The sequence below is a fragment of the Diceros bicornis genome, chromosome 16, assembly GCF_020826845.1.
Source record: "Diceros bicornis minor isolate mBicDic1 chromosome 16, mDicBic1.mat.cur, whole genome shotgun sequence".
In the NCBI taxonomy this organism is placed as follows: domain Eukaryota; kingdom Metazoa; phylum Chordata; class Mammalia; order Perissodactyla; family Rhinocerotidae; genus Diceros; species Diceros bicornis.
In genome coordinates, this window is record NC_080755.1 from 36,153,209 (window position 1) to 36,173,266 (window position 20,058).

The window sequence follows — 20,058 nt, forward strand, 5'->3', positions numbered from 1 at the left end:
AATAGCCTACTTTTGTGGGCTTTATAGTCCCAATGGTCATTTAGTTTTCAGAGCTTTTGCAATGTTATTTTGTTCTGCTTCGTTTTTCTGGTAGTGCTGGGGATCAGTCTCTGCTGGTGCCATTTGCATAGGCCAATGGCACTTTCCTGGGCTGCCTTATATCACTAGTCATCTTCTGGGTAGGAAGGGGGCAGAAGCCACTGAGCTCAGGTCTCTTTATGCCCTTGGTAGAGGGCAGGGAGAAGCAGGACTCTGCTCATACTGTCACTGCCAATGGATTAGACTGCTGCTAGTGCCCCAGTTGAAGGGTGGGGGCTGTAGTGTTTTGGGGTTTTGCTGCATCACTGGTCATGATGGTCCTCTGCTTACGTCGCCCTGGTTATAAAGTGGGAGCCGTGATACCTGGGGTTTCCTACAGCCAGTGGATCAAGCTGCTGTCAGGCCAGGTTGTGAAGTGTAAGGTGACATGGTTCAAGTCTTCCTTCTGTTGCTGTTGGTGGCTGATTGGGCAGTTGCTGGGGCCTCAGTTATGAAGCAGGGTCTCAGGCTTCCCACTAGCTCTCTTTTGGGCTTAGTTTCTCAGTCCTTTAGCCAGAGATAGCATGTTTTCCTTTCTTTCTTTCCCTCCCTTTCTCCCTCCATCACTCCCTCCTCTTCCTTCCTTCCTTTCTTCCTTCCTTCTTTCCTTTTCTTCTTTCTATTTTTGTAGCAGGCCTCTCCAGTACCTAATCAGGGAGTATATGAGAGACAATAAAAAGACCCAGGGGACTTATCATGCTGTCGTTCCTCAGTTCCTGAGGTTCCTATCCCACCTCCTCCTTCCAGCTTTCAGAGTCTCTTTATCATTGTCTGATGGAGAATTTCAAGAATATTTTGTTGCATTAAAGGGGAAAATCAGAGAATAGTAAGTCTCTGCCATCTTGTTTTAGAACCATAAGTCTCTCCAAATTCTTTTCTATCAATATGTATCTGCTGGGAACTTTGGCTTTCTGTCTGAAACGTCTATATCACTCATGTAGGTCACCATTGGTCTTTATATAATACCTGATAAGGGATAACACCAACCCTCTACCTGTGTCTGCCATAGTGTATTGTTCAAAAAAATCTGTGACTTAGCCTCTTTTTCTGGATGAGAATGGATACCAAGGAAATGGGAATAGGGACTAGGAGGAACATAAGATTCTAAGCTGGGATCCTCAAACCTGTTGTGAAAGTGTATACTTATGACGCTCCTAGTAATCGGTTAGTTTTATAGGATGAGTAACCTGCCCTTTGTGAGCATCACTGTGTTCTTTGTCACATACTTTGTTTATTTTTGTTTCCTGTTCTCCCTCAGAATTTTAAAGGGATAAAGTTCTCTTGGAAAATATGAGCCCATATAAGTTATGCTAAATTAGAGAACTAAAGACAAATATGAGATATCTGAAAGATACAAGGAAAGATCAAAATATTTATTGACTTTCCTTCCTTCTGCTGGGATCAACAACAGGATCAAGCTAAAGGCTCAGAAAAATTTTGAGAAAAAACCCCAAATGCCATAATCCCGTGTTTCTCATGGATGTGATATCTCACCTCATTTGTTTCCTTTAGACATGATCTCTTAAGTGTGTCTGACCGTCTTTCTTTGTAACAACAATCTTCAGTTATTGAGTAAACACATCCTCTTTCTATTAATGAGGTTTGATATCTTCATCTTCCTTTCTCCTTCCCTTATCTCTACCAGCTTGATTGCCTTCTCAATTACAATATAACCACACAACACAACGTAACACAACAAAATAATCTCACCTCAATCAATTTCTACAATTGTGTTCTAATTCTACAAGAATGTGAGCCTAATGAATTGGGATGGGTTGTAGAAATCAAGATGTCATAATAGGCAAAGGATTGATCTATGGAACACCAGCATATTAGAGAACACTGTAAGGATGCTCAATCAAATTGTGACATACACTAGCCATACTTTCCTAGATATAGTTGAAAGAATTCTGAAGAACCCTGAATAAATTCCTTGGTCTGTTCAGAGAAAGGCTATGTAAAATTCTATGTGAAGAGGAGGAAAGAATGGGTGGTCATTGCTATGAAAATGACAGCATCACAGTTTTTCAGAGAGTGACGAATTCTTTTAAATTTTATTCAGCCGTGAGTAAATTATAGGTATTAAATTACACAATTTCTAATAAAATAAAATAAAATTACAGTATTTTCCTCTGTTCTTCTTCCAATCTATTCTCCATAGCCAGAATTACCATTTTAAAAGGCAAATAGTTGTTATTTCATCCAGCTGTTCAAATCTCTTTAACAGCCCCTCATTTTCCTCAAGATAAAGACCAAACTCATAAGTCTCACCTAGATAGACCTGCGTGGTCTTGTTCCCAAATTCCCCTCCTGTGTCATTATGTCACAGACCTCTTTTCTCCTCTCCATCCCTGTCGTAGTGGTCATCCTTACTCACTGTGCATCCACTTGCCACGGGGCTCATGCTCATGCTGTTTTTGCTGCCTGGAGCTCCTTAACATCACCCCTCTCCTCTTGGCCTAAATAAATGATGCTCCTCTTTCATATCCCAACCCAATCTTCACATCTTCAGGGAAGCCCCTGACCTCCTCAACTAAGTCAATATTTATACCGCATAAGTCTTTATTATGGCAATGGTTATAGTCCCAATTTCAAAATTATAAATCTAAATATTTTATTGCTTTCTTCCTGATTAAACTAAGTTTCAGGAGACCAAGGACCATAGCTGTTTTTGTATGATTGTATCCCCAGAGTTTTGTGCAGTACTTGACACAGAGTAGGTGCTCAGAAAATATTTTCTTAATAATTTCTATTATTAGCCTATAAAAAACTAATAAACTCAGAGGATATGCTATAAAAAATTATATGGTGCATGCCAAAGTCCAAGACAAAACATTCAAAGAATATCTATCTTTCTGTGTTCTGATCCCATCCCCATTTTATACGGAAACTGGTTAGTGGTCAGAGAGGCGAAGAATATGACCTACCCAAAGTCACCAAGTCTGTCTGTGATTCAGGCACGATGTGAACAGAAAGCTGTTGAGTCTATAACTCGTAGTTGTTATGGGCTCTTCAGACATCTCCATGGTAGTCTCACATTGATAGTGCTTTTATTTATCTCCTCCCGTCTTCTACACATAAATATACTAATTTTTCTAATTGCTGTAAGTCCAGCACTTCTCACTAACAATAAATTTAAAATCTTTGGCAAGCTCCCCTTAATTGACCCTCTTCGCTGCCTTGTCTATTGCACCACCCTGGAGGGAGTGACTTACAATAGCATTGCTTTCAGTGTGCTATTTGCCTAACCTGGAAAAGGAGGTAAACAGTCTTCATATTTTATATGTTTTAAAGAGACACTACGGATCTATTCCTGAAACGATATCTTCATTTTATTTATTAGCCAGCTTTAATTACCCTGCTAGAGAAAGCTGAATGATACCCAAATTGCAATACAGTCAGCAGAAAAAATTATTGTGATCTTAGTGACATGCTGGGTGCCATATTTTTCCTTCGAGATAATTTTTACTAGAAATGGAAGATATAGTAACCTAAAGTTATTCTAGCAAGAATTGGTGTCTAGAGTTCCTGACATTTGACGAGCCTGAAGTTGTCGCATATCTCTTCCCTCTCTGCCTCCTCCTTGAGAGACAAGAAAACATCAAATGGACAATAGCACCACTGGCATTTTCATATTGGTTTTTGGCCTATTAGGTTCCTAAAGGGCAGTGAGGGACACTAACACGAGGACCAGAACAAGGGAGAGGAGCCCTGACTGACTTAGCGTGCCTGGATGCTTTTCTTTGCTCTGGCCTTCGGTTTCCTCATTTATAGGAGGGAACCGGGTCATCATGATTTATATGGTTGCTTGAAGCACTAGTATTTAATTAATTAATTACTTAATTAACTTATTTTTATTTAATTTAATTTTTTTAAGGTACAAAGCTTAATTACTATGAAATATTTTTTTAAAAAAATGAAAGGGATACAAATCACACTGACATTATCATTAAAACTTTGCACCTGATTTTTACAGGGCTGAAAGGTTGATTTATTGATGTGTTTTCTTTTCCATACAATTTAATGATTTGCACTAGTATTTTGAAGGGAGATAGTTATGCCAAGTTATATACAGTCATGTGCTGCGTAGTGACGTTTCGGTCAGCGACGGACTGCATATACGACATGGTCCCATAAGATTAGTAGCATATAGCCTGGTTGTGTAGTAGGCTATACCATCCAGGTTTGTGTAAGTACACTTTATGATGTTCCCACAATGGTGAAATTGTCTAACAATGCATTTCTTGGAACGTATCCCCATTGTTAAGCAATGCATGACTGTCTATAGTAATGGAGTAGTAGAGGCAGAGTTGGACTGAAGAAAAAGATACATGTGAGTTTGTGTTACATTCTTACTTCCTGCCCTGCTTTGGTGGACAGCATCCCTTTATTCTCCATAGCAATCCTCTTACGCTGTGGCCTCTGGTTCCTTTGTTCTATCCTGTATGTCTAGAGTTCCCAGGTAGAGTAGGCTACTTAGACCTATTATCCCCCAAAATGATGCATGATATAGGTCCTCTTTGTCATTCATAAAAATTCACATGTTCTTTGTTTCTTTCACCACAGGCCCCTCTGCTCTGCTTTTAAAATTAGCAGCTAGATTATATGACAAATATATTTATGTTGTTGATATTTTAATGAGATGGCTAAGTTTTCTACTTTCTTGCATTTACATTTATAATGGATGTATGGCCTGAAACAATGACTGCACTTTTACCATCTAACCCCTAATAGAAACTCTAATGGGAAAAATCTCAGGCCAAGTAGAAAGGTTCAAATGCAAGCTGACAGAAAAGGATTTAGGCCAGGTGAGTTTTAGGGCATCTCTTAGTATCCCGTATAGACCCAAACCAGAACTACAACTTTAACTTATAAAAAGATGGTCAGAAGGCTTAGTCTTAGATGTTGCATGTGTGATGGGTATCATTATCATTATAAATATTTCTGGATATACTCCCCTATCCTGAAATTGTTCTTGACTCATGACTTTTTTTTTTTTTTTAAATATATAACAGCTTTATTGAGATGGGGTTTCCGTCATTTGAAGCAATAGGTTTTGGTGCTTCAGCAGAAGAACAGAAGCCACCTAAAACAAGGAAGTCATTTCTCATCTTTGACTATCAAATGCTGTTTTCTTGTTTATTTTAGATGCCAGCATACTGTTGAAGCATAACTTAGAGAAAGGAAAAGCATGTAGCCTACTCCCTTCCAGCGGATGGCTTGGAAAGAGACATTAATTAAAAAAATGAGCCATACATCAGGATCTTCTTCCTAATCTCCCACCCTAGGCGCATCAGGCTGACTAATGGTGGGAAGTGGCCTGCAAACAACAACTGGGAAGTTTGAGAACACTGGGGCTAGTTGCCAAATTTCCCATGGTCAAGGTACACTTATTGTTTGCAGCTGATCTCCATTCTGGTTGGTCTATGCTTGTATATCACTTTTGCTAAGGAATACCAGGAGTAAGCTGGATTCCTTGGGGCAGCCCCACATGAGCTAGAGAGAGGTGGGGCAGAGAGCTGCAACAGCTTTGTTAAGGCAGTGCTCAGGAATCTGCATGGTCTGAATGTGGCCTGCAAGGGATCCCAAAGAGAGGCGAAAGTGCTGGTAGAGGTGGACTAGAAGAGACCTGAGGTCAGAATAAAGAGACTGTGTTATGAAGGACCTTGAGACACAAAGGTAAAGGGGCAAGTTCATGGACTCCACTAGAAAGCGCCTATTTATCTTGGCCCCACTTGCCTATCGTCAACGTGCCTCTAAGTCAACCGGTGCATAACAGAATCAAATGGTTTCCAGGGGCTGGGGGGAGGGGAAAGGGAGAGTTACTAATCAAAGGACATAAAGTTTTAAGCAAGACGAATAAGCTCTAGAGATCTGATGTACAACATTATAGTTAGCAATAATATATTGCACCCTTAAAAATGTGTTAAGAGGATAGGTTTAATGTCCTGTTCTTATAACAATAAAATAAAATAAAATAAAAAATCAGTCCAGACTCTTGGTTAAAAAGATCAAAGAGGATACAGAGGATACTGTAGGACTTAGAAGTTGAGAGGAGGGAACTCTCCTGCCATGAGGTCACATAAACCACACCTTTCCCCAATACTCAGATGCAATTTTCAAAAAGAGAGTACATAGGGCAGAACTTTGAATGATCAAACCCTGACCTAAGTGTACCAAGCAGAGGTTTTGTTATTTAAAGATATTTCTTAAATTCTTGCCTCAATTTAGCACTAAATTACTGAACTGAACTAAAATTTAGTCCTCCCTGTCCCCAGCTACCCATTAGTCAGGAGCTCGTGAGAAAGCCAGCCGTGGTGGTCTAATGGTTAAGATTCAGGGCTCTCACCACTTCAGCCTAGTTCCTTTCCAGGACAGGGAACCACACTACCCATCTATCGGTTGTCATACTATGGCAACTGTGTGTTGCTGTGATGCTGAAAGCTATACCACCCATTTCAAATACCAGCAGGGTGCCCCACGGTGGACAGGTTTCACTGGAGCTTCCAGACTAAGACATGCTAGGAAGAAGAATCTGGCCATCCACTTCTGAAAAATTGGCCATGAAAATCCTATGAATAGCCATGGAGCATTGTCTGGTACAGCGTCAGAAGGTGAGAGGATGACTCTAAAGACCAGGCAAGGTTCCACTCTGCTGTACACAGGGTCACGAGGAGTGAGAACCAACAGGATGACACTAACAACCAGACCAAAAACATGGGAAAGAAGAGATGGGTTATAGAGGCACTATCTGCTCCTTGCACACCTGAGTGTGATGTGAATAATGTTTGTCCCAAGTGCCATGTTTTTTCCTCACTGGAATCTTCTACAGAAGTTCCCAGGCTCAACTAGTGCCTACTGAATACAAAATATAATGTTTTAGACTGCCTTTTATCTCTGATCTGGCAAATTATTTTATCATGAGGACCCATGAGATAAATTAAAGAAAAATACCTAAGAATAGACAGATGATACAGTTCTAGAGGACAGAACATCTATTTAGAATTGCTGAGTGCCTCACGAAACAAACACAACACACCCACACACACACACACCCTACATTGACATGAGTGTGGTATCTAGAAAAATGCTTGGAACTGTAGGTGTGGAAGACTATCCTCTACCCACTCTGGATCCTTTCTGACTAGGCTACAAATTAAATTAACATGAGACAGAATAGCAGGAGGAAATCAAACAAAGCTTTATAATATGTATACATGGGAGAGACCAGGGAAACTGAGTAACTCGACAAAATGGTGGGGGTTCTCATCTTAAATAGTGTATTCAGGTAAAGACAAAGGAGGATATTGGGGGTGGGGGGTTAGCTATGGGAGATTACCAGAAAAGCACACTAGACAAGAGTATGCAGATTTAAGGCCTCACCTTCCGCATTGATAAGAGTTTCTAGAGATAAGGTCATCCCCCTTCTTCCCAGTACAGAGAGGGAGATACTTTTACAAATGGAGATTTCCCTTATGAATGTAAATGTTTCTTACAAAGGGTAACTTCTACTTTTACTCAGTTTTCAGAGCATTGATAAGAATGGGCTTAGCAAGGACCTTCCCTGTCTATCCATACCCAGAGTTATCTATGGTGATGGCTTATCTTCTATCTTTAATTCTTTTAGGCAGTTAGTGGGGGGCAGAGATCAAAGTTTCTTTCTGAGTCTTCTGAGCTTTTATTGTCTTCAGCTCGAAATAATTCGCATACCACAGTTGCACATCTTGGGGTGGCCTGCCCTGAACCCCATCAGTAAGTCGTAGGCATTTAGTCATTATTTGATAAATTGTGTCGGGCGACTACACATTCACCTAAAACAGACATGAATGATTATTTTCAACAGTTTCTTGACACTCCCTTGGGTGGTGCAGGTATATGTACATTGTGGTTCTCTTCGCTGAGCTTTTGAGATTGACTTGGATATCCTAGAGCTGGTTAGAAGTTTTCAGGGATAGTGATCAAAAACGAGATCCTGGGGCCGGCCCCGTGGCTTAGCGGTTAAGTGCGTGCACCCAGCTACTGGCGGCCCGAGTTCGGATCCCGGGCGTGCACCGACGCACCGCTTCTCCGGCCATGCGATGGCAGCATCCCACATACAGCAACTAGAAGGATGTGCAACTATGACATACAACTGTCTACTGGGGCTTTGGGGAAGAAATAAAAGGAGGAGGATTGGCAATAGATGTTAGCTCAGAGCCGGTCTTCCTCAGCAAAAAGAGGAGGATTAGCATGGATGTTAGCTCAGGGCTGATCTTCCTCACAAAAAAAAAAAAAAAAGAAAGCGAGATCCTGGCATTTTGGTCTTAAGCCAAGGAAAGTGAATCAATAGTCCTTGGGCAGATATACCTAGATTTTATCCTTCTCAAACATTTCCTTCTGGTCCAGTCTTCTAGAAGGAAGAGTGTTTTAAAAGAATGCTTGAAGTCTGCCTCTGTTTCTGCTGGTGATAACTATCTTAAATTTGTGCAGCCCCTTGGGTGTTAATTTACAGACCTTCCTTCTACAGAATGAAATGGTTGGACTTGGTAACTGTTCCTCAATCTAAACCTCACTAAAACTTTCCAAACCACATTATTTATCAGGACTCAAGGACTATGAAGACAGAGAAGGAGTAAGAGAGAAATGAGATAAAAAAACTCTAGAGCCGAAGGCAGGGTAGCTGACAGTAAAATAAAATTTACAAAGACTTAATTGTATGAGGAAATGCAACAACACTATTAGTATTCATCGATAGGGCAGTCATCAGATTTTCAAAGATGTAGGTTCATCATATGAAACCAGGTGCCAACCATGTTTCCTAGATTGCAACTTCTAGCAAACAGAAGAGTTTGATGAAAGTCAGTATTCACAGGGTCTTCCAAGGCTTGCTCCGTTCTTGGGGCCAGGGGCAGAAGGAGGAAAAGAATGTACAGGAGGCAAAGAATGTACTAACACATTTTAACAGGCCAAAGGCAGAGTATTAAACATTTAGAACCAAGGAAAGAAGGAAGCAAAGACCAGTTCTATAACTATAAGAGTCTATCTTTCTATCATCACCATATGTGTTTTTTTTTTTTAATATTTTGGGTTTTTTCTCTCTAATTTTGAATGTCTTAGAATGAAAAGGTATAGTGGATTTGATTTTAGGGGCAATATGTGGTGGCAAAAATTGATTAGTTTGTCCCCCACTCCATAGAAGATGACAAGATGAGGGTTAAGAAAAATCCAAAGGGACAGAGTGGCAGCAGTTACTAACAAATGGTAATTGCATGTTGAGTGACTTGATTCCAAGGCCTAGGAACAAGAAGTGAAGTCTGTGTGGGTCTGAGAAAGGCCCTGGACCCAAGCAGTAAAAGGACCCACAAGTACAACATTCTGAAAGGCTGAAATTTTAGTCCACCAGTTGAAAAATTATAATCTCTAAATTTCTTCCAGTTGTATTTATGTTACTATGTAAAATGTGTCTTCTCATATAATAATTTATAATCCCACTGATCTTCAGCCAAGTGAGTCTTCCAACTAAATGTTAAGCTACTTGATTCATTTCGGCATTCTCAGAGATTAGCAAATGTCAGGGCATTGTGAATAAAAGAAGAATAAGTGTTTGCATGTAGAATGATAACTATGCCTTTCATCCTTCCTTGTCTCTAATTTATGATAAAAACTGCCCCTAACCCATGAAGATTGGTTTAATGGATTCCATCTCATGCTTGGCCGTCTGTTCTTTACGGTTTTCCTTTTAACACTTGTCTATTAAACATTCAGAGTTGTTTTTTCTGATTTCTCAGAATCAAGCTTTCTGAGCTTGAATTTGAATAAACCAATGCACACAATGGGATCAAAGAGCAAATGGGCAATTTCATTTTGCACAATGATTCGCTGTAAAACAAATAAGAAAAAAAGCCCTCTAACTGGTGGTGTTTCATGGTTCGAGCAAGAGGAGATAGGAAATTTTGGCAATGTAAGGAGAACACAGTCTTGGGAGTCAACAAGCCTCTTGCCCCGCAGATGGTCCTAATGCAGGTGAAGCAGTCCTAAGAGGGACTCCTCACTGAGAGGTAGCTGGGTGTCCTTTTATGAGTATGTGAACCACCAAGTTCATATTAACCTCTCCCTTCCTGCTACAAAGACAATACCCTTTGCCACATGCCAGTGACTTCCTGTAATAGTTTTGCCAAAGCCTAATGGAGCAGAGCACTGTAAATAAGAGGCTATTTCATTTCAGCCTCCAATGACCCACAACCAGTTCCTATTATTTATCATTCCTCTAAGGTTCATCTCTGGAGCATCCATGGAAAAGCACCATGACTTTGACACTTAAGGGAAGACCAGGCTGTAGACTCCTGCTCTGAATTGTTTCCTGAGCTTCTTCGTTATTTACTGAGATTCCTGAAATGCAAACAGCTAGAGTCTTATCAGGCAAAGGCAGATCCCCTGAGCCTTTTATCATTCTGTCTGCAATTTTGAATATTTCCTCTATAACCAGACAGCATACCAAATGAAGCTCAACTCTTTAAAGGGAAATGAGGCAATTGGAATGTCAGTTTTATTTAGTAATATATTGTAAAAACTAAACAGCATATCCGGTTGATTGACAAAATCCATCCAACTGTTAAGGGCAAAACAAAGCTCTCTCAAGAGATACAGTTATGCAGATCTGGCTTTTGCTTATAGGCCAATATTTAAATACAGAGAGACAGACAGACAGACAGACAGAGAATATTGAAGCAGAATGAAACATTTGGAATTGTCCAACTGATAAAACCAGAGAGAGTAAATGAGTTAGAAGCAAGGATATCATGTCATGTTTTCTCTCTTCTTCTTCAATGAGCCTTTTAACTTCTTCCACAGGCTGTCTTTTCTCTTCAGTTTCTTTTCCATCAAGGATGGCATGGACTCCTTCTTGCGAATTTCCCTCACTAAACCATGAAAGGCATCATCAATGCAGAATCTGAGGGCTGCAGAGGTCTCAAAAAAAGCACAATTATATTCTCGAGCCAAACTCAAGCCTTCTTCTGTAGAGACCTAAGGGAAAAATAAATGATATTAAAAGAAGAGGAAAGGAGAGACTCTTAGATCAAAAAGTATGTTCTCTATCAGAGCTGTGGGCCTCAGTTATATGAAAAGTAATATAAAATGTGAGAATTTGGTGTGTTTCTTTTGGTGAGGAAGATTGGCCCTGAGCTAACATCTGTTGCTAATGTTCCTCTTTTTGCTTGAGGAAGATTGTCGCTGAGCTAATATCTGTGCCAATCTTCCTCTATTTTGTATGTGGGATGCCGCCATAGCATGGCTTGATGAATGGTGCGCAGGTCTGCACTGGGGATCCGAACCTGTGAACCCTGGGCCGCTGAAGCAGAGCATGCCAACTTAACCCCTAAGCCACAGGGCCAGTCCCATAAAACTTGAGAATTTGTTTTAAGAGAAGACTCCTTGAATTTCTGAACTTGAAGACAAATGAGAAATCAGAATCTCTGAAAAAGGAACCAGTTAAAACTGATTAAAAATAGAAATCAGCTCTCCAGGCATCCAAAGAAGCAACATAGCATAGTGATCAAAAGCCTGGCTTTAGATTAAAACAAATTGGTTTCAAGTCCCAGCTCTACTACTTTTTAGCTTTGCAAACTTGGGTCAGTTTCTTAACTTGTTAGCCTCAGTTTGCTTATCTTTAACATAGGATAATAACACCTGTCTCAAAGGCTCTTTGTTAGGGTTAAATGAGATCATCTATAAAGGTGCAATGAACATGCTGGGCACATGTTTAAAGAGCTACATATATTAGTTATTATTAGTTATAGTCTAGAGCTTTCAGTTAAGAATAAGTCAAGATGAAGTTATCATGAAACTTTAAAAATGATCTCTGACAAAATAAAACAAAAAGCAAAACACCATCATTACGATAAATAAGCTTCTCTCTAGCCGAGCACTTCAGAGCATTCTTAGAGCTTTATGAGTCTTCTGTGGCACTTAACCATGTCATGGCTTGTGTTATTGTAATGGGTCATCTAGACATTATAAACCGACTGAGGTCAGGGACTATGCCTCATTTATCATCCATTAGTGTGTACCACACTGCCTGGTACCTAAGTAACCATTAGAGGTATTAAAAGAGTTAAAAAGATGATTACTGACAATACTTGGGTTTTAATAAGTATTAAATAAGATGTAAACATAAATGCTACACAAATATTTGAACAGGTGATTAAAAGTCACTGTAGCTGGGTGCTAATAATCCTGCTCGAAATTTAGCACTCCCATTAAACTCTACTTGATTATTCACATTGGCTCTAAGAAAGCAAGAAGGTTGCCTTTACTCAATATGTTCTGACTGCCTTTTTGCCTACACTGGTTTATTTATTTTCTTAAAGTTACTCACATGTTTATATATCTATATGTTCAGTTTTCCTGCCAAACGGAAATATATGGTGAACTGGAGGCTCCATCAGTGTGGAACCCTGGGTGACTAGGACTATGATGAGTAGAGTACCCACTTCACGCATGTTGGATACATGGCATAACTAAGAAAGAAAGTTTGTTGCATTAAGCTGTTGACATTTTGGAGTTATTTGTACCCAAAGCATAAACCAGCTTTCTTAACTGATATACCATACAATATGGCAAATAAATGGTTGAGCTGGGATGTGAATATAGGTCTATCTGATTCTAAAGCCAGGTCCTTCATTCTAGTCTTTGATAGATTAACCTCACCAAGAGCTATTAAACAGAAATGAGTAACTGTCTTGTTTTAACCCTGTTAGACACAGAATGTTTGGATTCTGTCCTTTCTCTTTCTTTCTGCTGGAAAACACACCAATCCTTTTTTGAGTTCATTTCTATCTTACAGTAGCTTAAGAAATGTAGCTAAAAGCAACCAACTAAAGTTATCAACCTTATGTCTTGCCAGCAATTGAACAAAGTCATAAGTTTATGGAGTAACTTGTCCGATTTCCAAGTAATCACAGGCAATAATCTTTTTTTTCCTTTTCTTGATTCAGATATAACTTACATACAACATTATATTAGTTTCAGGTATACAACATAATGATTCAATATTTGTGTATAACGCAAAATGATCACTATAATAAGTCTAGTTAACATCCATCACCATACATACAGATTTTTTTTTCTTGTGATGGGAACTTTCAAGATTTGTTCTCTTACCAACTTTCAAAAATACAATATGATATTATTAACTATATTTTCCATGCTGTACTTTACATCCACATGACACTTATTTTATAACTGGATGTTTGTACGTTTTGACTCCCTTCACCCATTTTGCCCACCCCCACCTCTGGCAACTACCAATCTCTTCTCTGTATCTATGAGCTTCGTTTTCTTTCTATTTTTTTTTTAGATTCCGCATAAAAGTGAGATCATATGGTATTTGTCTCTCTCTGTCTGACTTATCTCACTTAGCATAATGCACTCAAGGTCCATTCCTATTGTCGCAAATGGTAAGATCCCATTCTTTTTTATGGCTGAATAATATTCCATTGCGTGTGTGTATATATATGTATATATACACCACATTTTCTTCATCCATTGATGGACACAAGTTGTTCCATACCTTAGCTATTGTAAATAATGCTGCAATGAACATGGAGGTGCATAAATCATTTCAACTTAGTGTTTTCATTTTCTTTGGATAAGTATCCAGAAGAGGAATTACTGGATCATATGGTAGATCTATTTTTAATTTTTCAACAAGACTTCATACTGTTTTCATAGTGGCTGCACCAATTTACATTCCCACCAACAGTGCACAAGTATTCTCTTTTCTCCATATCCTCACCAACACTTGTTATTTCTTGTGTTTTTGATAATAGCCATCTTAATAGGGATGAAGTGATATCTTACTGTGGTTTTGATTTGCATTTCCCTGATGATTAGCAATGTTGAGCATCCTTTCATGTACCTGCTGATTGGTCATCTGTATGTCTTCTTTAGAAAAATGTCTATTCAGATCCTCTGCTCATTTTTTAATTGGATTGTGTTTTTGCTATTGAGTTATATGAGTTCTTTACATATTTTGGATATTAACCCCTTATCAGATACACGATTTGAGAATGTTTTCTGCCATTCAGTAGGTTGCTTTTTCATTTTGTTGATGGTTTCCTTTGCTGTGCAGAAGCTTTTTAGTTTGTTGTAGTCCCACTTGTGTATTTTTGTTTTTGTTGCCTTTTCTTTCGGTGTCAAATTCAAAAAATCATCACCAAGACTGATGTCAAGGAGCTTACCACCCATGTTTTATTCATGCCAAGGAGCTTACTTTATGGTTTCAGATCTTGTATCGAAGTCGTTAATTCATTTTGAGTTAGTTTTTGTATATGCTGTAAGATAGTGGTCCAATTTCATTCTTTTGCATGTGGCTGTCCAGTTTCCCAGCAGCATTTGTTGAAGAGAGTGTCCTTTCCCCATTTTATATTCTTGGCTCCTTTGTTGTAACATAAATGACTATATATATGTATGTTTATTTCTGGTCTGTCTATTCTGTTCCATTGGTCTATGTCTGTTTTTATGCCAAATACAATTCTGTTTTGATTACTATAGCTTTGTAATATAGTTTGAAATCAGGGACCATGATATCTCCAGCTTTGCTCCTCTTTCTCAAGATTGCTTTGGCTATTCCAGAATCTACTGTGGTTCCACACAAATTTTAGAATTGTTTGTTCTATTTCTGTGAAAAATGTCATTGGTATTTTGATAAAGATTATATTGGATCTGTAGATTGCTTTGGGTGATATGGACATTTTAACAATATTAATTTTTATATCTATGAGCACAGAGCACAGAATATGTTTCTGTTTATTTGTGTCTCCTTCAATTTCTTTCATCATTGTCTTATAGTTTTCAGTATATGAGGGTTTCAGCTTCTAAATTTATTCCTAGGTATTTTATTACTTCTGATGCAATTGTAAATAGGATTGTTTTCTTAATTTGTCTTTCTGATAGTTTGTTATTAATGTATAGAAATGCAACAGACTTCTGTATACTGATTTTGTATCCTGCAACTTTATTGAATTCATTTATTAGTACTAACAGTTTTTGGTGGAGTCTTTAGGGTTTTCTATATATAAAGTCATCTCATCTGCAAATAGTGATAGTTTTATTTCTTGCTTTCCAATTTGGATGCCTTTTACTTCTTTTTCTTTCCTAATTGCTGTAGGTAGGACTTCCAATGCTCTGTTGAATGAAAGGGGTGAAAGTGGGCATCCTTGTCTTGTTCCTGATCTTAGAGGAAAAGATTTCAGCTTTTCACCATTGAGTATGTTGTTAGCTATGGGTTTGTCATATACAGTCTTTATTATGTTGAGGTACATTTCCTCTATGCCCACTTTGTTGAGAGTTTTTATCATAAATGGATGTTGTATTTTGCCAAATGCTTTTTCTGTATCTATTGAGATGATCATATTATTTTTATCCTTCAGTTTGTTAATGTGGTGTATCACATTAATTGATTTGCAGATGTTCAAGTATTCTTGCATCCCTGGAATAAATCTTACTTGATCGTGGTGTGTGATCTTTTAATGTATTGTTGCACTTGGTTTGCTAATATTTTGATGAGGATTTTTGCACTAGGTTTATCAGGGATATTGGCCTATAATTTTCTTTTCTTGCAATATCCTTGTCTTGTTTTGGTACCAGGGTAATGCTGGCCTCATAAAATGAATTTGGAAGTGTTCTTTCCCTTCTAATTTTTGGAAGAGTTTGAGAAGGGCTGGTATTAATTCTTCTTTGAAAGTATGGTAGAGTTTACTAGTGAACTGTCTGGCCCTGGACTTTTATTTGCATGGAGGTTTTAAGTTACTGATTTAATCCCCTTACTAGTAATTGGTCTGTTCAGACTTTCTATTTCTCCATGATTCACTCTTGGAAGACTGTATGTTTCTAGAAATTTATCCATTTCTTCCAGGTTGTCCAATTTTTTGGCGTACAATTGTTCATAGTAGTCCCATGATCATTTGTATTTCTGTGGTATCAGTGTTACATCTCCTCTTTTACTTCTGATCTTATTTGAGTCTTCTCTCTTTTTTTAGTTGGTGAGTTTAGCTAAAGGTTTGTCAATTTGGTTTATCTTTTCAAAGAACCAGCTCTTGGTTTCATTGATATTTTCTATTGTCTTTTGAGTCTCTATTTTGTTTATTTTTGCTCTGATCTATGTTGTTTCCTTCTTTTTACTAACTTTGGGCTTTGTTTATTCTTCTTTTTCTAGTTCCTGGAGGTGTAAAGTTAGGTTTTTTATTTGATATTTTTCTTGTTTCTTGAGGGAGGCATATATCACCTCATAGAACTGCTTCTGTTAGATCCAATAAGTTTTGGTATGTTTTATTTCCATTTTTGTTTGTCTCAAGGTATCTTTTTATTTTACTTTTGATTTCTTCATTGACCAATTAGTTGTTCAATAGCATGCTGTTTAGTCTCTATGTATTTGTGAATTTTCTGGTTTTCTTCTTGTAATTGATTTCTAGTTTCATACCATTGTGGTCAGAAAAGATGCTTGATATGATTTCAGTCTTCTTAAATTTCTTAGAACTTGTTTTGTGGCCTAATGTATAGTCTGGAGAATGTTCCATGTGCACTTGAGAAGAATGTGTATTCTATTACTTTTGGATGGAATGTTCTGTATATATCAAGTCCATTTGGTCTAACATGTCATTTAAAGCCAATGTTTTGTTATTGATTTTCTGTCTGGATGATCTATCCATTGATGTAAGTGGGACATTAAAGTCCCTGATTATTATTGTGTTGCTGTCTATTTCTCCCTTTAGGCTGTTAATATTTGCTTTATATATTTAGGTGCTCCTATGTTGGGTGCATAAATATTTACAAACATTATATCTTCTTGTTGTATTGACTCCTTTATCAATATGTCATACCCTTCTTTGTCTCTTATTACAGTCTTTGTTTTAAAGTCTATTTTTATTATATGAGTATAGCTACCCCAGCTTTCTTTTGGTTTCTATTTGCATGGAATATCTTTTTCCATCCCTTCCCTTTCTGTCTGTGTGTCCTTACATCTGAGGTGAGTCTCACATAGGCAGCATGTAAATTGGTCTTGTTTTTTAATCCATTCAGACACTCTATGTCTTTGGATTGGAGAATTTGGTCCATTTACATTTAAAGTAATTATCAATAGGTATGTACTTATTGCCATTTTGTTTTTGGCTATTTTGTCATTCCCTTGTTCTTTTCTTTTTCTCTTACTCTCTTCCTTTGTGATTGGATGAATTTCTTTAGTGGTATACATAGATTCCTTTCTTATTATCTTTTGTTTATCTACCATAGGTTTTTTCTTGGTGGTTACCATGAGGCTTACATATAACAACTTATATTTATAACAGTCTATTTTAAGTTAATAACTTAAGTTTGAATACATTCTAAAGCTCTACATTTTTATTCTCCCCTCCTCACGTTTTATGTTTGTAATGTCACATTTTTCATCTTTTTATCATGTGTATCCCTTAACTAATTATTGTAGTTACAGTTATTTTTGCTACTTTTGTCTTTTAACCTTCATACTTAGCTTTATAAGTGATTAATCCTCTACATTTACAATAATTTTCCTTTACCAGTGAGATTTATACTTTCATTTGTTTTCTTGTTATTAATTAGCACCCTTTGTTTTCTGCTTAAAGAAGTTCCTTTAACATTTCTTGTAAGGCTGATTTAGTGGTGATGGACTCCTTTAGCTTTTACTTGTCTGGAAAACTCTTTATTTCTCCTTCAACTCTGAATAACTTTGCTGGGTATGGTATTCTTGGTTGCAAATTTTTTCCTTTCAGCACTTTTGAATATATCATGACTTTCCTTTCTGGCCTGCAAAATTTCTGCTGAAAAATCTGCTGATAATCTTATGGGGGTTCACTTGTACGTGGCAAGTTTTGTTTCTCTTGCTGTTTTTAAGATTCTCTGCTTGTCTTTAAAGTTGACATTTTAATTACAATGTGTCTAGGTGTGGGTCTCCTTGGATTAATCTTATTTGGAACACTCTGGGCTTCCTGGATCTGGATATTTCTTGTCCCAGGTTAGGGAAGATGGAGGGTGCAAAGATTGCATCCACTGGCTTTCATTCCCTGAGAACACCTCTGTAAGTTCCTATAAGTGTGCCAAACCAGAAGCCTGCCCCTCAGACTAAAACTTATGGACAATTAAATAGGCCTCTTTCTTTCTTTCTTTCTTTTTTTTTTTTTTTTTGAGGAATATCAGCTCTGAGCTAACATCTGATGCCAATCCTCCTCTTTTTTTTTTTTTCTTTTACTGAGGAAGATTGGCCCTGAGCTAACATCTGTTCCCATCTTCCTCTACTTTATATGGGATGCCGCCATAGAATGGCTTGACAAGCAGTGCATTGGTGCATGCCTGGGATCCAAACCTGCAAAACCCGGGCTACCAAAGCAGAGCACATGCACTTAACCATTTGTGCCACGGGGCTGGCCCCAGGCCTCTTTCTCAAAAAGACTGGCGATGTATTCCAGTCTGCTATCTGCAGGGCCATGGGAGTGGTAGTCTGCCAAGAACTGTCTCTCTGTTACAGTCCCATAGTACCTAGGAACACAAGCCCCTGCTGGCCTCCAGAGCCAGGAGATCTAGGGGCATCTCCCACAGCCTTGTGGGTCTCTGAGTGTCCCCACTGGTCTTCAAAAACAGATGTGTGGGGGGTTTATCTCTCAGGTGCTGGTCTTAAAAGTTGGGATGCCCAATGTGGAGTATGAACTCTTTGCTCCTTGGAGAGAAGCTCTGGGTTTTGAGGTCCTTCCTGACTATAGGTCACTGTGCCGGGGGTGGGGTTTACGGAGAGATTGTGTCTCAGCCTTTCCTACCCACTTCGATGTGGCTTTCCACTTGTTTGCCTGATGTGAAAGGGTCGCTCCACTAGTTTTTAGAGTTTTGTGTCTGGAGGAAATTGTTCCACATATAGCTGTAGATTTGGTGTGTCCATGGGAGGAGGTGAGTTTAAGATCTTCCTAGGTCGCTATCTTGAACCATAACTCCCCAGGCAATAATCTTATCAAATGTTTTGACACTGCATAGCATGTGTTGCCATTTATTTTTCAGTCTCCTCTAACAATTTTTCCCACCCAGAAGCCAATGACACGTATTTTACGTTTTTCTATAGCAACACCACATTTCTGGTACCATTTGCTAGATTAATCAGCTTTCATCAGGCTATATGTATACAAAAAAAGCCTCAAAGTCTCTGTGGCTTGCAAAAATATTTATTTTGTGCTCCCATTGCCCATTAACAGTTAGAGAGTGGTCTGTGGTAGCTCAGCTCCAGGCTGTTGGTTGGGCTGTGGTTTGTCCCTTCTGTCTTCTTATTCTGGGACTCAGGCTGAAAGAGCACTTCTTATCTGTGATATGATGTTCCCATGACAGAGAACAGGAAGGCAAGAGGTAGAGATAATTTTACCCACATCTCAATGGTCAAAGACAAATGGAGAAACCTAAAGTCAATGAAATGGGATGTATACTCAGCTCGCAATGAAAAATGGCAAGGATGGGGAAGAGAAAAAGAACTGAAAAGAAATAATAGGATCTACTAAAATCAGTAGAGGTAAATACAGTACACTTTCCAATTAAAGACAAAAATTGTCAGACCAGATTTTTAAAAAATCACTTGTAGTTGAAGTACCTTACATGTAAGGATATAGAAAGAGTGAAATATGAATGGAAATTAATACATAAAGAAAGCTGGTATACTGACATAATATGAGACAAAATAGATACTAAGTTAAAAAATTAATAGAGTTAAAGGGAGATATTTTATAATGATAAAATGATAAATCTATAAGGAAGATATTATACTTATAAATTTGTATGTACTAAAAATCATAGCCTCGGTTTATAAGAAAGAAAAGTTGACAGAACTAAAATCCAAAAGTATAGTAATAGATTCTAACACATCTCCCTCAGCAAATGAAAGAATAAGTAGGCAAAAAGTGAATACAGATATAGAAGGTCTGAATAAAACAACACAATCTAATTTACATGTGTAAG

The 20,058-nt window shown here is 38.1% G+C and overlaps 1 protein-coding gene across 1 annotated transcript in view; it reads right to left on the reverse strand.

Annotated features, from left to right (window-relative positions):
• Window positions 1–10,581: 10,581 nt before the first annotated feature.
• The window catches only part of RIT2 (Ras like without CAAX 2), a 280,748-nt gene continuing 271,271 nt past the window's right edge, over window positions 10,582–20,058 (reverse strand). The window contains exon 4 of the mRNA XM_058557031.1: window positions 10,582–11,082. Within this exon, the coding sequence (XP_058413014.1) occupies window positions 10,855–11,082 (228 nt within the window). The 3' untranslated portion in view covers window positions 10,582–10,854. The remainder of the gene's footprint in view (window positions 11,083–20,058) is intronic.